The following is a 16,887-nucleotide window of genomic DNA, read 5'->3' on the forward strand; positions in this document are numbered from 1 at the left end:
GAATGTTTCCCCTGTCTGAGGAGTCGAGGGTCAGGGGTCACTGTCTCAGGATGGGGTGGACCCTCACAGGATGGTCTATCTTTGGAATTCTCTGCTCCAGAGGCTGTGGGGTCTCAGTCATTCAGTTCATTTAAAGTCACAGAGTCATCGTTGTACAGTATTGAAATGGGTCCTTCGGCCCGTCACCTCTGTTCTGACCTATTTAGGTCAGTCTCCTTCTGTGCCTTGTCTATTAAAGTGTCTGTCTGAGTGTCTCGTAAACACAGTGATTGTATCTGATTCCATCACCTCCTCTGGCAGCAAGTTCCAACATCAACCACTCACTGTTCAAATAAATTCACCTTTAAACTCCTTCCTCCCTCCTCAGACATATGACCTCTTGTATTTGATCCCCCTCCTGTGGGAAGAAGATTTCAACCATCTGCTCAATCTACAACTTTATATGTTTCTGTCAGTTTACCTGCATTTTGCCTGTATCCTGCTAAACCTTCCTTGTCATTATTTCTCAACTCATCTTCTGTGCCAGTTTCTACCACATTACAGAAGCAAATGTGCTGCAGGTCCTAAAATGCAGAAATGTAGATAAATCCCCAGGTCCTGATCAAGTGTATCCGAGGACATTGTGGGAAGTTCAGGAAGAAATTGTGGGGTCCTTTTGGAGATATGTGTGCCATCGATAGCTGTGGTGAGGGGCCAGAAGACTGAAGGGAGACTAATGTTGAACATTTATTGAAGATCGGCTGTAGGGAAAAGCCTGGGAAGTACAGACCAGTGAGCCTAACGTCGGTGGAGGGTACATTAATGGAGTGGATTGTGAGAGACAGCATCTACATTCATTTGGAAAGACAAGGACTAATCAGGGATACCCAGCTTGGTTTTCTGCATGGACAGTACAGTAGCATAGTGGTTAGCACAACGCTTTACAGTACCAGTGACCCGGGTTCATGTCCCGTCACTGCCTGTATGGAGTTTGTACGTTCCCCATGACCACGTGGGTTTCTTCCAGGTGCTCCGGTTTCACAGTCCAAACCCGTACCGGTTGGCAGGTTAATTGGTCATTGTAACTTGTCCCATGGTCAGGATTGGATTAAATCAGGGGTTTCTGGGTGGTGGGGTCATTGTAACTTGTCCCATGGTCAGGCTCGGATTAAATCAGGGGTTGCTGGGTGGTGGGGGTCATTGTAACTTGTCCCATGGTCAGGCTCGGATTAAATCAGGGGCTGCTGGGTGGTGGGGTCATTGTTACTTGTCCCATGGTCAGGCTCGGATTAAATCAGGGGTTGCCGGGTGGTGGGGGTCATTGTAACTTGTCCCATGGTCAGGCTCGGATTAAATCAGGGGTTTCTGGGTGGTGGGGGTCAAAGGGCCGGAAGGGTCTATTCCGTGCTGTATCTCAATAAATAAATTACAGCTGATGAAAGTGCAGTAGACATCGTCTCCATGGAGTTTAGCGAGGGATTTGACAAGGTAGCAGACAGTTAGATCACATGGGATACAGTACGACCTGGAATAGGATACAGAATTGTCTGGGTGGAGTCCTGTGACCAGTGGTTGTGCTGCAGGGATCGGTGCTGGGTCCACTGTTTTTCATCATTCCATATGACTTGGAGAGAATGTAGGTGACATGTTTAAAAACACAAACACAAGGAGATCTGCAGATGCTGGACATTCAAGCAACACACACAAAAAAATGCTGGTGAACGCAGCAGGCCAGGCAGCATCTATAGGAAGAGGTACAATTGACATTTCGGGCTGGAAGCCTTCGTCAGGGCTAACTGAAAGAAGAGATAGTGAGAGATTTGATAGTGAGGGAGAGGGGGAGATCCAAAATGATAGGAGAAGACAGGAGGGGAGGGGTGAATCTTAGAGCTGGAAAGTTGATTGGCAAAAGGGATACTAGACTGGAGAAGGAAGATGATCATGGGACGGGAAGCCTGGGGAGAGAGAGAAGTGGGCAGGGGAGCCCGGATGGTGGAGAGCAGGCAAGGATTTATAGTGAGAGGGACAGAGGGAGAAAAGAGAGAGAGAGAAAAGGAGGGGAGAAGAAAAATGAATGAATGAATAAATAAATAAATAAGTGATGGGCTGTGAAGGGGAGGAGAGACATTAATGGAAGTTGGAGAAGTCAATATTCATGCCATCAGGTTGGACAGTGAAGAGGTTATTTATTTATTTAGATACAGTGTGAAACAGGCCGTCCCAGACCAATGACCTGCTCCACCCAGCAGCCCAACTATTTCAAACTAGCCTAATCACGGGGCAATGTACAATGACCATGTAACCTAAAAACCATTATGTCTTTGTACGAGCGTCACAGAGTGATAGAAACTAACAGCACAGGCCCTTCAGCCCACCTGGTCTGTACCAAAACATTTAAACTACCTGCTCCCATCGACCTGCACCGGGACCATTGTCCTTCAACTCCTACCATCCTTGTACCTGTCCAAACTTCTCCTAAATGTTTAAATCGAGTTTGCATGTACCACTGTTACTGGCAGCTTGTTCCACACTCTCACAACCCTCTGAATGAAGCAGGTTTCCTTCAGTTAGTCCTGACGAAGGGTCTCGGCCTGAAACGTCGACTGCGCCTCTTCCTATAGATGCTGCTTGGCCTGCTGCGTTCACCAGCAACTTTGATGTGTGTTCCTGTATTAAATACTTTGATTTTTGAAGGACAATGTGACAAAAGCTTCTTTTTACCCTATCTACCTCTAGCACTACTTTCAATGAATTATGAACCTGTGTTCCCAGATCTGCTGTGGAACATAGTCCTCAGTGCCCGACCATTCACTGTGTAAGACCTACACTCGGGTCCTACCGAAGTGCAACAGCTCACAATTGTCTGCATTAAATTCCAGCTGCCACTTTTCAGCCCATTAAACCAGCTGCTCCAGACCCCACTGCAAGTAAAGATGGTTCTCCCCGCTGTCCACTCCTCCCCAATCTGAGGAATGAATCGAGAGCACGAGGTAATGGGGAGAATGTACAAATTCCTTCCAGATGGTGTTGGAATTGATCTCTGAACTCCAGAATGCCCCAAGGTGGCATAGTATTGTGTTTTCCGCTACATAACCCTGTTGCTCATCGTTTATCCAAGATTACAACGAGATCTTGATTAATTGGGTCTCTGGCCCATTGGATGGAAATTGATTTTAATTCAGAGATGAGGGTGTTGATTTTGGAAGGGAAACCAGGACAGGATTTATACAGGAATCGGTGGGGCCCTGGAGAGTGTTGTGTACAGAGAGACAAGGAGGTGATTGCCTTCATCAGTCAGAATACTGAGTACAGGAGCTGGGACATCACCTTATGAGTGTACAAGACATTAGGAAGGCCACATTTGGAGCAGTATAAAACACATACACTGCTGGAGGAAATCAGCAGGTCAGGCAGCAGCTATGGATATGAATAAACAGTTGATGTTTTGGGTCAAGGTTTTGTGTGTGTTGCTTTGGATTTCCAGCATCTGCAGATTTTCTTGTCTTTATGATTTGGATCACACTGTCCAGTGCTGGTGATCTGTCCACAGGAAGAATGTCATTAAACTGAGAGGGTATGAAACAGATTTACAAGGATGTTACTGGGACTGGATGGTTTCGGTTATAAGGAGAGGCTGGATATTCTGGGTCGTTTTCCTGGAGCTCAGGAGGCTGCCAAAGGAAATTGTAGAGGTGGATAAAGTTACAATGATTTAAAAGACATCTGGACGGGTACGTGGGTGGGAAAGGTTTAAAGGAATAATGGGCAAATACAGGCAAGTGGAACTAGTTCATTAAAGTGAGTTGGTCAGCACGAATGAATTCTGCCTTACCTCCTCTTTAAATGCCTCCAGTGTTTACTCACCCCGTCCTCATCTGGATCCAGTTGTTGCTCCACCACTTCCTCATACCCGTTTCCACTGCTATCTCCCTTCTTTCCGGGAAAGGTCCCTGTCGGCCACCCGACTGAGCCTGAGGCCGAGCGGCCTCTCCCCCGGTCCCGGGACCGCGCTGCCCGAGTCTCCCCCCGATCCCCGGGGACTCTCTAATTCTCTGCTTCTCCCCCCAGTCTCTGTCACCCTGGATGTGGAAACGGCGCATCCGCGGCTCGAGGTGTCTCAGGATCGGAAGAGTGTGAGACGGACCGGGACCCAGTGGAATCTCCCTGACACCGGGAAGAGGTTCACAGACCGGCCTTGTGTGCTGGGATCGGAGGGATTCACATCGGGGAGACATTACTGGGAGGTGGAGGTGACGGGGAGTCGGAGCTGGGGTTTGGGAGTCGCCGCAGAGTCTGTGGAGAGGAAGGGAGAGTTCACACTGAGACCGGAGACCGGATTCTGGATCATCGAACGGATTGATGACGAGATGTGGGTTGACACCTCCCCTGCGTCCTGTCTCCCCGACGGTCCCATCCCCGGGAGGGTGGGAGTTTATCTCAGTTACGAGTCCGGGACAGTTTCATTTTACAACGCGGAGACCAAGTCCCATCTCCTCACCTTCACTGGGAATAAATTCACGGGGAAACTTTATCCTTTCTTCTGGCCATGGCAAAAAGACAAGTGGCTGAGAACTTGCTCCGATTCCGCTCCGGGTCTGTAAACGGGTCGGGTCCTGGGACTGGCGTCAGGAGTAAGTCAGTTGATCCTGAAATAAAGGGAGGGAGGTGGGGAGGAGTGTGTGGGTGATGGGCAGATGGAGAGGGTGGGGAGGTGGGGAAGGAGATAGGGTGATGGAGCTGGTGAATCAGGAGGAGAGAGACAATTACATAGTAAAAGTGACAGGGAACGACTACTAGAAGTTTGAGAATTCAGTGTTGATGTTGCCAGGTTGACGATCACCCTGACGGAACATGGGGAGCTGTTCCTATAATTTATGAGACAAATGGAGCCGGGATCTCTACGTTAAATCAGATATTCATTTTGGGACCCAGTTCACACTCAGGAAATGCAGGAGAAACACAGCAGGTTGGTCAGGATCTGTGGAGAGATGAAAAGGCTTAATGTTCCACGTCGGTGACTCTCCCGGAATTGATTCAAACACTGCCTGCTCTGTTATGGGTTTCAAGTAATTTCTGTTTTGTTTTAGTTCTTCCAGCATCTGATTCAAGAAAAAAATGGGAGTGCAGTGTAATTTCCTCTGGAAGGGGGATATGGAAGAAGGAATGTGCTCGGAGAGGGGAGTGGACCATTAGAGAAATCGATGCTCAGGTTGGAACTACCCGGAGAGGTACGGTGAAGGTTAGAGAGACATGGACATGATATTTTGGAGCCGGAAGTGTGGCAACACATGCAGGCTGATCCCAGCACAATCCTCGGGCAGACTGTGTTGGTCATTGACACAATGGAGAAATGTAAATGGTGATGTCCCCTGTGTGTATTTGTGTATGGTGGAGACAGAGAGAGAGTCTGAGATCTCAGGGAAGCACAAAACTCTTTCAGGGCTCAACAGACAGGATGCAGGGAGGACTTTTCCCCTGTCTGAGGAGTTGAGGGTCAGGAGTCACTGTCTCAGGATGGAGTGAACCCTCAGTGACTTCACACACTCTGGATATTTTCAGTGATTTCAAGTTCCCTGGCCCCAATCATCTTATTTTCACTATGGATGTCCAGTCCCTATGCACCTCCATCCACCAACAGGAAGGGCTCAGAGCTCTCTGTTTCTTTCTGGACACCCGTCCCAACCAGTTCCCTTCCACCACCACTCTCCTCCATCTAGCGAAACTTGCCCTCACTCTTAATAATTTCTGTAATTTCCACCATCTCCAACGGGATCCCACCACCAAGCACATCTTTCCCTCTCCCCCACTTTCTGCTTTCAACAGGGATCACTCCCTACACGGCTCCCTTATCCATTTGTCCTTTCCCACTGAACTCCCTCCTAGCACTTCCAAGGGAGGCGACACTTCACCTGTGTGTCAGGTGGGGTCATAGACTGTGTTCGGTGCTCCTGGTGCGGCCTTTTGTACATCGGTGAGTTCTGACATAGATTGGGAGTCAGCTTCATCAAGCACCAGAGAAAACTGGATCCCAGTAGCCACCCATTTTAATTCCACTGCCTATTCCCATATGTTCATCGAGGGCCTCCTCTACTGTCACAATGAGGCCACACTCAGTTAGAGGAGCAATATCTTATATTCCGCCTGGGTAGCATCCAACCTGATGGCATGAACATCGATTTATCGAACTTCCAGTAATGACCACCCCTCCTTCACCATTCCCTGTGTCCTTTTCCCTCTATAACTTTATCTCCCTGCCAGCCCATCACCTCCCTCTGGTGCTCCTCCCACTTTTCTTCTATGGCCTTCTGTTCTCTCCTGTAGGACTCACCCTGCTCCAGTCCTGTATCTCTTTCACCCAATTCCCAGCATCCGGTTTCACCTATCACCTCGTGTTTCTCTCCCCCCCCCCCCAACCTTTTGACTGTGATTCCTCATGTTTTTTTCTCCAGTCCTGCTGAAGAGCTTTGGCCTGAAACGTCACCTGTAACATAGAAACATAGAAACTAGGTGGAGGAGTAGGTTATTCGGCCCTTCCAGCCTGCACCGCCATTCAGTATGATCATGGCTGATCATCCAACTCAGAACACTGTACCTGCCTTCTCTCCATAACCTCTGGTCCCTTTAGCCACAAGGGCCATATCTAGCTCCCTCTTAAATATAGCCAATGAGCTGGCCTCAACTGATTCCTGTGGCAGAGAATTCCACAGATTCACCACTCTCTGTGTGAAGAAGTTTTTCGTCATCTCGGTCCTAAAAGGCTTCCTCTTCATACTCAAAATGTGACCCCTCGTTCTGGAATTCCCCAACATCAGGAGCAATCTTCCTTCATCTAGCCTGTCCAATCCCTTTAGAATTTAATACGTTACAATAATATCCCCTCCCCCTCAATCTTCTAAATTCCAGACAATATAAGCCTAGTCGATCCAGTCTTTCATCATTTGAAAGTCCTGCCATCCCAGGAATCAATCTGGTGAACCTTCTTTGTACTCCCTCTATGGCAAGGATGTCTTTCCTCAAATTAGGGGACCTAAACTGCGCACAATACTCCAGGTGTGGTCTCACCAAGGCCTTGTACAACTGCAGTAGTACCTCCCTGCTCCTGTACTCGAATCCTCTTGCTATGAATGCCAGCATACCATTCGCCTTTTTCACCGCCTGCTGTACCTGCATGCCCACTTTCAGTGACTGGTGTACAATGACACAGAGGTCTCGTTGCATCTCCTCTTTTCCTAATCGGCCACCATTCAGAAAATAATCTGTTTTCCTGTTCTTGCCACCAAAGTGGATAACCTCACATTTATCCACATTAAATTGCATCTGCCATGAATTTGCCCACTCACCTAACCTATCCAAGTCACCCTGCATCCTCTCAGCATCCTCCTCACAGCTAACACTGCCGCCCAGCTTCGTGTCATCCGCAATCTTGGAGATGCTGCATTTAATTCCCTCGTCTAAGTCATTTATATATATTGTAAACAACTGGGGTCCCAGCACTGAGCCTTGCGGCACCCCACTAGTCACTGCCTGCCATTCTGAAAAGGTCCCGTTTATCCCACTCTTTGCTTCCTGTCTGCCAACCAATTCTCTATCCATAACAATACCTTACCCCCAATACCATGTGCTTTAAGTTTGCACATTAATCTTCTGTGTGGGACCTTGTCAAAAGCCTTTTGAAAATCCAAATATACCACATCCACTGGTTCTCCCCTATCCACTCTACTAGTTACATCCTCAAAAAATTCTATGAGATTCGACAGACATGCTTTTCCTTTCACAAATCCATGCTGACTTTGTCCGATGATTTCACCGCTTTCCAAATTTGAGTACTTTTTTTCGTAGATGCTGCCTGCCCTGCTGAGTTCCTCCAGCATTTTGTGTGTGTTGCTTGGATTGAATTGAATTGACTTTATTTCTTACATCCTTCACATACATGAGGAGTAAAAATCTTTACATTACCTCTCCATCTAAATATGCAGTCATAGTAATTTATAATAAATAGAACAGTCAGTGTAACATAGAAATACACTCAAATCAGTGTGAGTTTATCAGTCTGATGGCCTGGTGGAAGGAGCTGTACTGGAGCCTGTCGGTCCTGGCTTTTATGCTGCGGTACCATTTCCCGGATTATAGCAGCTGGAATAGATTGTGGTTGGGGTGACTTGGGTCCCCAATGATCCGACGGGCCTTTTTTACACACCTGTCATTGTAAATGTCCTGAATCATGGGAAGTTCACAAGTACGGATGTGCTGGGCTGTTGGCACCACTCTCTGCAGAATCCTGCGATTACGGGAGGTACAGTTCCCATACCGGTCAGGATGCTCTCAGTTGTGCCCCTGTAGAAAGTACTTAGGATCTGGGGGCCCATACCGAACTTCCTCAACCGTCTGAGGTGAAAGAGGTGGCTGTTGTGCATTTTTCACCACACAGCTGGTGTGTACAGACCACGTGGGGTCCTCGGTGATGTGGATGCCGAAGAACTTGAAGCTCTTTACCCTCTCAAACCCAAATCCATTGATGTCAATATGGGTTAGCTCGTCTTCATTCCTCCTGTAATCCACAACCAGCTGCTTTGTTTTTGCGATATTGAGGAAGAGGTTGTTTTCTTGACACCACTGTGTCAGAGAGATAACTTCTCCCCTGTGGGCCACCTCGTTATTGTTTGAGATTAGGCCAATCAGCGTAGTGTCGTCGGCAAATTTAATTAGCAGATTAGAGCTGTGGGTGGCGACACAGCCCTGAGGAGCTCGTGTATTGAGAGTCAGAGGGGTGGAGGTGAGGGAGCCCACTCTTACCACCTGCTGGCGATCTGACAGGAAGTCCAGGATCCAGCTGCACAAGGCAGGGTCAAGGCCGAGGTCTCTGAGGTTCCTGTCGAGCCTGGAGGGAATTATGGTGTTGAATGCTGTAGTCCAAGAACAGCATTCTCACATAAGCATCCCTCTTCTCCAGATATGTAAGGATGGTATGTAGAGCAGTGGCTTTTGCAGATATCCCACCCTGCAAAAACTCATTTCAGGGAGGTAGCACCCCTGCCCCCAGCAACCCCATATTCCCCCACTCCCCACCACCGTCGACCTCCAAGGGTGCATGTAATACTGTGTTTAGTCATTTTGTCTAATCTGTAAACCAAGTTGGGTATATGTAGCAAATGTGACATTAAAATATGTACTTATATTATATTATCATGTTTATTCCATTACAACTTTAAGCAAGTCTACAGGGAGTTTGGCCTCATCACGTAGGACATCAACAGCATAGCTCCTTGGCAGCTGGCCAGCTGGTTTAAATCAGGGGTCCACAACCTTTTTTGCACTGCACACCGGTTTAATATTGACAATATTCTTGCGGACAGGTCGACCCCCTTGGGGGTGGTGGTGTTAAACGCGACTGGAATATGGGTGATAAGTCACTTGTAAGTTGTTAATACACTTAATTTCATTGCTGAAGGGGATTATCTAATGAATTTAATATTAAGCATACAGCGCATATTTTTCTCGCATGAATGTAGTGATGTCGATTATAACAGTGGTCCCAAATCTCTGGGCCACGAAGAATGCAGCGGTACAGCGGTAGCCAGAATGCACCCAGCACATCTTTAAGAAAAAGGCCGAAATAAACAAGCTAATTGATTAAGTGCTGCCCGGCAAGTAAATGTCGGCCCAGATCAGAGACGGCGCAATCGGCAATTGACTTTATCTGGGCTGACATTTACATGCCAGGCGGCACCTAATTAATTAGCAACACACATAAAAGTTGCTGGTGAACGCAGCAGGGCCAGGCAGCATCTCTAGGAAGAGGTACAGTCGATGTTTCAGCCCGAGACCCTGGAGATGCTGCCTGGCCTGCTGCGTTCACCAGCAACTTTTATGTGTGTTGCTTGAAATTCCAGCATCTGCAGTTTTCCTCGTGTTTGCGTTACTTAATTAATTAGCTTGTTTATTTCGGCTTTTTTTTTCTTAAAGATGTGCTGGGTGAGTTCCAGCCACCGCTGTACCGCTGCATTCTTCGCGGCAATGTATCAGTCTGTGGCCCGGAGGTTCGGGACCACTGAATTATAAGTCACTTATAAGTCAATAGCATCATAACATTTTAAGTAACCTTTGGATATTAAACAGACAGCGCAAATTTTCTTTGTATGAACATATAAAATCATTGCAACACACCAATATCACTGAATCAATGGAAGCCCTGGGCTTGTTTCCCTGCAACAACATGGCCCTATCGAGGGGTGATGGGAGACTGCGATACTAGAAGGGGGTTCCTCATGTCCAGTCTATTCCGCAATTTAGTTTTCGTTGCATTCATTGCAGAAAACTCCGCTTCGCAGAAATATGTTGGAAATGGAAGCAACGTTTTCAGTGCTTTAATGGCTATCTCAGGATATTCAGCCGTGACTTTGATCCAGAATGAAGGCAGAGATGTTATGTCAAACATACTTTTCAGCCCACCGTCATTTGCAAGCTCGAGGAGTTGATCTTTTTTCCGCGCTGACATGGATGATTCACCGGGGACATTCACAAATGGGTCACGGACCCATTCCTTTGCAGGTCTTGGGTCAATGATGACCTCGCGTGCGTGAAAAGTCAACAGTGCGTGACACGGAATGAGGAAGGGTGCAGCTGACTCATATCGTTTCATATCACCAAATCATATTTTTTCCTCGCGGCCAGGTGGTTGGGGACCACTCTTAGCACGAGGAGAGACCAATCAGGATGCTCGCTTTCCCTCTCTCTCTCTCCCTGTCAAAAAAATCTATTTCCGGGATATTGTGTATAATTTCCGGGCGTCAGGGAGCCACTATCGAAATGCGGGAGACTCCCGAAACTTCCGGGAGAGGTGGCACGTCTGCTATTGCATCGTCTGTTGATCGGTTGTGTCAGTAGGCAAATTGTAGGGGGTCCAATGTGGATGGCAGCTTGCTGCAGATGCTCTCAAAGCATTTGCTTATTATTGAGGTGAGTGCAATAGGATGTCAGTCGTTCAGGCATGTTACCTTGGTCTTGTTTGGTACAGGGACAATGGAGGATAATTTGAAGCAGGAAGGTACTCTACACTGGGAGAAGGAGACGTTAACTATTTCCAGCATCTGCAGAGTTTCTCGTTAGAGTTTCACGGTGCAGGGTCGCCACCTGCTGCTGGAAACCGGTACTGCAGGAAGAGCAGAAACACAATGCTGTAACTCGGCTGGAATGTGGGCATCGGTAGCAGGGCCAACATTTACTGCCCGCCGACTGCCCAAAAGAAAGTCGAAATGAGGTACTTGTGGCCCCCGCGTACACAGACAGATCGCTAAACCGAGGAAGGAATCAGAATTAAATCACGTTTATTATCACCGGCTTGTGTTAGCTTAGCAGCAGTAGTTCAATGCAATACATAATATAGAAGAACAAAAAATAATAAGTAAACGAATAAGCAAATCAATTACAGTATATGTATATTCAATAGATTAAAAATAGTGCAGGAATAGAATTATATTAAAAAAGTGAGGTAGTGTTCACGGGGTCAATATCCATTTAGGAATTGGATGGCAGAGGGGAAGAAATTGTTCCTGAATCGCTGAGTGTGTGCCTTCAGGATTCTGTAACTCGTTCCTGATGGTAACAAGGAGAAGAGGGCATGTCCTGGGTCTTGGGGGTCCTTTCTGAGGCACTGCTCCTTGGAGATATTTGAATACCATGGAGGCTAGTACCCAAGATGGAGCTGACTAATTTTACAACTTGATGTAGTTTCTTTTGATCCTGTGCAGTCGCACCCCCGCACCTTCTCCAAACCAGACAGTGATGCCGCCTGTCAGAATGCTCTCCATGGTACATGTATAGAAGTTTTCAACTGTTTTAGGTGACAAACCAAATCTCCTCAAACTCCTAATGAAAGATAGCTGCTGTTCCGGTTAGACCAGATTAGATCTTCAGAGATCTTGACACCCAGGAACCTGAAATTGCTCACTCTCTCCACTTCTGATCCCTCTTTGAGGACCGGTTCATGTTCCCTCGTCCTACCCGTTCTGAATCCACAATCGGTTCTTTGGTCTCACCGACGTTGAGTGCAAGGTTGTTGCTGTGACTCCACTCAACCAGCTGGAATATCTCGCTCCTGTACGCCCTCTGGTCACCACCTGAGATTCTGCCAGCAATGGTTCTATTATCAGCAAATTTATAGATGGCATTTGAGCTATACTCAGCCACACAGAGAAAGTAGAGCTGTGGGATGAGCACACATCCCTGTGGTGTGCCAGCGTTGGTTGTCAGCGAGGTGGAGATATTATTACCAATCTGCACATATTGTGGTCTTCCAGTTTGGAAGTCAATGATCCAGATACAGAGACTTAGGTTCCGTATCTTATTGATCAGGGCTGTAGGAATGATGACGTTAAATGCGGAGCTACAGTAAGTGAACAGCATCCCAACGTAGTCTTTGTATTGGCCAGGTGATCCAAGGTCATTTGAAATCATACCATAGAAACTACAGCACAGAAACAGGCCTTTTGGCCCTTCTTGGCTGTGCTGAACCATTTTCTGCATAGTCCCACTGACCTGCACACGGACGGACCATATCCCTCCATACACCTCCCATCCATGTATCTGTCCAATTTATTCTTAAATGTTAAAAAAGAACCCGCATTTACCACCTCAGCTGGCAGCTCAGTCCATACTCCCACCACTCTCTGTGTGAAGAAGCCCCCCCCCATGTTCCCTTTAAACTTTTTCCCCCTCACCCTTAACCCATGACGTCTGTTTTTTTCTCCCCTTGCCTCAGTGGAAAAAGCCTGCTTGCATTCACTCTATCCATACCCATCATATTTTTATATACCCCTATCAAATCACCCCTCATTCTTCTACGCTCCAGGGAATAAAATCCTAACCTATTTAACCTTTCTCTGTAACTGAGTTTCTCAAGTCCTGGCAACATCCTTCTCTGCACTCTTTCAACCTTATTTATATCCTTCCTGTAATTTGGTGACCAAAACTGAACACAATACTCCAGATTCGGCCTCACCAATGCCTTATACAACCTCATCATAACATTCCAGCTCTTATACTCAATACTTTGATTAATAAAGGCCAATGTACCAAAAGCTCTCTTTACGACCCTATCTACTTGTGACGCCACTTTTAGGGAATTTTGTATCTGTATTCCCAGATCCCTCTGTTCTACTGCACTCCTCAGTGCCTTACCATTAACCCTGTTTGTTCTACCTTGGTATGTCCTTCCAACGTGCAATACCTCACACTTGTCTGTATTAAACTCCATCTGCCATTTTTCAGCCCATTTTTCCAGCTGGTCCAAGTCCCTCTGCAGACTCTGAAAACCTTCCTCACTGTCTACTACACCTCCAATCTTTGTATCATCAGCAAATTTGCTGATACAATTTACCACATTATCATCCAGATCATTGATATAGATGACAAATAACAATGGACACAGCACTGATCCCTGTGGCACACCACTAGTCACAGGCCTCCACTCAGAGAAGCAATTTTCTACCACCACACTTTGGCTTCTTCCATCGAGCCAATGTCTTATCCAATTTACCACCTCTCCATGTATACCTAGCGACTGAATTTTCCTAACTAACCTCCCATGCGGGACCTTGTCAAAGGCCTTACTGAAATCCATGTAGACAATATCCACTGCCTTCCCTTCATCCACTTTCCTAGTAACCTCCTCGAAAATCTCCAATAGATTGAAGAGCCATTGAGATCGTGTCTGCTGTAGACCTATTGTGGCGATAGGCAAATTGCAGTGGGTCCAGGTCCTTGCTGAGGCAGGAGCTGAATCTAGCCATGACTAAACTCTCAAAGCATTTCATCACAGTAGATGTGAGTGCTACTGGACAATAGTCATTAAGGCAGCTCACACTACTCTTCTGGGGCACTGGTATAATTGTTGCCCTTTTGAAGCAGGTGGAACCTTCGCACCATAGCAATGAGAGGTTGAAAATGCACCTGCCAGTGTTTGACACAAGTTTTCAGAGCATGACCAGGTGGTCCAACGAGACCCGCTGCTTTGGTAGTGAAGCATCGGTGCCATTCGGGTTTCGTTTTGTAGGAAGTAATGTCCTGCAAACCCTGCCAGAGTTGACAGGCTTCCGATCTTGCCTGCAACCTTGCTCGGAATTGTTTCTTCATTCGTGAAATAGCCCTCCACAAGTCATACCTGGATTTCTTGTACAGATCTGGGTTGCCAAGACTCAAATACTACAGATGTAGCCCTCAGCAGACGACATACCTCCTGGTTCATCCATGGCTTTTGGTTTGGAAATGTACAGCAAATTTTAATAGGCACACTCATCCACACAGGTTTTAATGATGTCGGCATTAAACAACTGCGGCATACTCATCCAGATTCGAAGATAAATCCCTGAATGCAGTCCAGTCCACGGATTCAAAGCAGTCGTGTAAGCGCTCCTGTGCTTCCCTTGTCTGTACCTTCTTGGTCCTCACTACTGGTGCTGCAGTCTTCAGTCTCTGCCTGTACTCAGTGAGTAGAAGTACAGCCAGGTGATCAGACTTCCCGAAGTTGGGTTTGGAATAGCACGGGAAGCTCTCTTGATCTTCGTGTAACAGTGGTCTAGTGTGTTGTTTCCTCTGGTACTACAAGTAATTTGTTGATGATAATTATTTAGTAACTTTTCCAAGCTGGCCTGCTCAAAATCCCCCAAAATGTTGGGGTAGGCGTGAGGTTCTGCAGTTTCATGCATGTTGATCACATCGTTCAGAACATCTGGAGCCTGTTTGACATTGTCCTGAGGTGGAATGTACAACGTGACCAAAATGACCGCTGAGATCTGCTGCGACAAGTAAACTGGCCGGCACTTGATTGCAAGATATTCCAGCTCTGCTGAGCAGGATTGGGACGTTACCCACACAATAGTACACCATGAGGAGTTGATCATAAAGCATACACCTCCACCTCTGTTTAGCGAGACTTGACAGCCCTATCGTGACTGTGTATAGTGAACCCGTCAATCTGAATTGGTGCGTCCAGTACGGACCGGACTGGGCTAACCAACACTCTGTGAAGCAGAGGACGCACATGGTCCTAATGTCCCTTTGATACAGCACCCTAGCTCTGAGATTGTCAATTTTATTTACCGGAAACTGTACGTTTGCCAACAAGGTAGTTGGTACCGGAATTCGAAAGCCTCGTTTTTTTTTTAAAGCACTTGTAGCACCGAGCAACAGCCGTGCTTCCAATGAGGAGTCCTCCCAGAGAGAATATTGTGGCCGCAGCCAGCGGTATTTTCGTCTGTTTTACACAGCGATAAATTGTTCAGTCGCATTAAAATCCTTTATTCACTGTACAGACCTTGGATGCAGTTGTGACTGTCAGATATAGCCGGCTGAAGCAGGAATAATTAACCATGTCCATCAAGCTGAGCCGCTATGAGTTTGCCCTTTTGCCGATGCCCTGGAAGACTAGAACTTAAAGCTGCCAGCACACTTCTGACCACAGGCCTTGGTCCGGACTCACAGAATCGCAGATATCGAGCTTCAATCTCCAGACTCTACAGTTTCGGCCTTCGACCTCAGTACCTCAACATCCAGACTTGCCAATCCTTGGACCTTGAGCTCTGGCTTCAACTCCGGATTTCGCCGACTTCTGGGTATGCAACTGAGGGCTCACTGATCACAGGACATTGACGTTGGGGCCTTGAACTCTGCACTGTCATGGACCTCCGATCCCAGGACTAACCAATTTGCTCATCATTTGTTGGGTAGCTTCTATGGTACATAAAACATACAACATAGAATAGTACAGCACAGTACAGGCCCTTCGGCTCACAATGTTGTGCCAACCCTAAAACCCTACCTCCCATATAAGCACCCACATTAAATTCCTCCATATACCTGTCTAGTAGTCTCTTAAACTTCACTACTGTACCTGCCTCCACCACTGACTCAGGCAGTGAATTCCACGCACCAGCCACATTCTGAGTAAAAAACCTTCCTCTAATATCCCCCTTGAACTTCCCACACCTTACCTTAAAGCCATGTCCTCTTGTATTGAGCAGTGGTGCCCTGGAGAAGAGGCGCTGGCTATCCACTCTATCTATTCCTCTTACTATCTTGTACACCTCTATCATGTCTCCTCTCATCCAGGCAGCATCCTGGTAAATCTCTTCTGTACCCTTTCTATTGCTTCCAAATCCTTCCTATAGTGAGGTGACCAGAATTGGACACAGTACTCCCAGTGTGGCCTAACCAGAGGTTTATAGAGCTGCATCATTACATCGCCACTCTTAAACTCTATCCCAGGACTTATGAAAGCTAACACCCCATAAGCTTTCTTAACTACCCTATCCACCTGTGAGGCAACTTTCAGGGATCTGTGGATATGTACCCCCAGATCCCTCTGCTCCTCCACATTACCAAGTATGCTGCCATTTACTTTGTTCTCTGCCTTGGAGTTCGTCCTTCCAAAGTGTACCACCTCACACTTCTCCGGGTTGAACTCCATCTGCCACTTCTCAGCCCACTTCTGCATCCTATCAATATCCCTCTGCAATCTTTGACAATCCTCTACACAGTCTACAACACCACCAACCTTCGTGTAGTCTGCAAACTTGCCAACCCACCCTTCTACTCCCACATCCAGATCGTTAATAAAAATCACGAAAAGTAGAGATCCCAGAACAGATCCTTGTGAGACACCACAGGTCAGAATCCTCCAATCTGAATGTACTCCTTCCGCCACCACCCTCTGCCTTCTGCAGGCAAGCCAATTCTGAACCCACCTGGCCAAACTTCACTGGATCCCATTCCTTCTAACTTTCTGAATAAGCCTACCGTGTGGAACCTTGTCAAATGCCTTACTAAAATCCATATAGATCACATCCACTGCACTACCCTCATCTATATGCCTGGTCACCTCCTCAAAGAACTCTATCAGGCTTGTTAGACATG

General features: G+C 47.0%; 1 protein-coding gene across 3 annotated transcripts in view; it reads left to right on the forward strand.

Moving 5' to 3' along the window:
• The window catches only part of LOC134346559 (nuclear factor 7, brain-like), a 48,470-nt gene extending 39,343 nt beyond the window's left edge, over positions 1 to 9,127 (forward strand). For 2 of the 3 annotated variants that reach the window (XM_063047977.1, XM_063047975.1), the window contains exon 6: positions 4,048 to 4,624. In XM_063047977.1, coding sequence (XP_062904047.1) covers positions 4,048 to 4,580 — 533 coding nt within the window. In that variant the 3' untranslated portion in view covers positions 4,581 to 4,624. Of the gene's footprint in view, positions 1 to 4,047; positions 4,625 to 5,066 lie in introns of those variants that run through there. The other variant, XM_063047976.1, reaches the window with a different exon arrangement.
• Positions 9,128 to 16,887: the final 7,760 nt, after the last annotated feature.

Source organism: Mobula hypostoma, chromosome 5, assembly GCF_963921235.1.
Source record: "Mobula hypostoma chromosome 5, sMobHyp1.1, whole genome shotgun sequence".
Lineage (NCBI taxonomy): Eukaryota > Metazoa > Chordata > Chondrichthyes > Myliobatiformes > Myliobatidae > Mobula > Mobula hypostoma.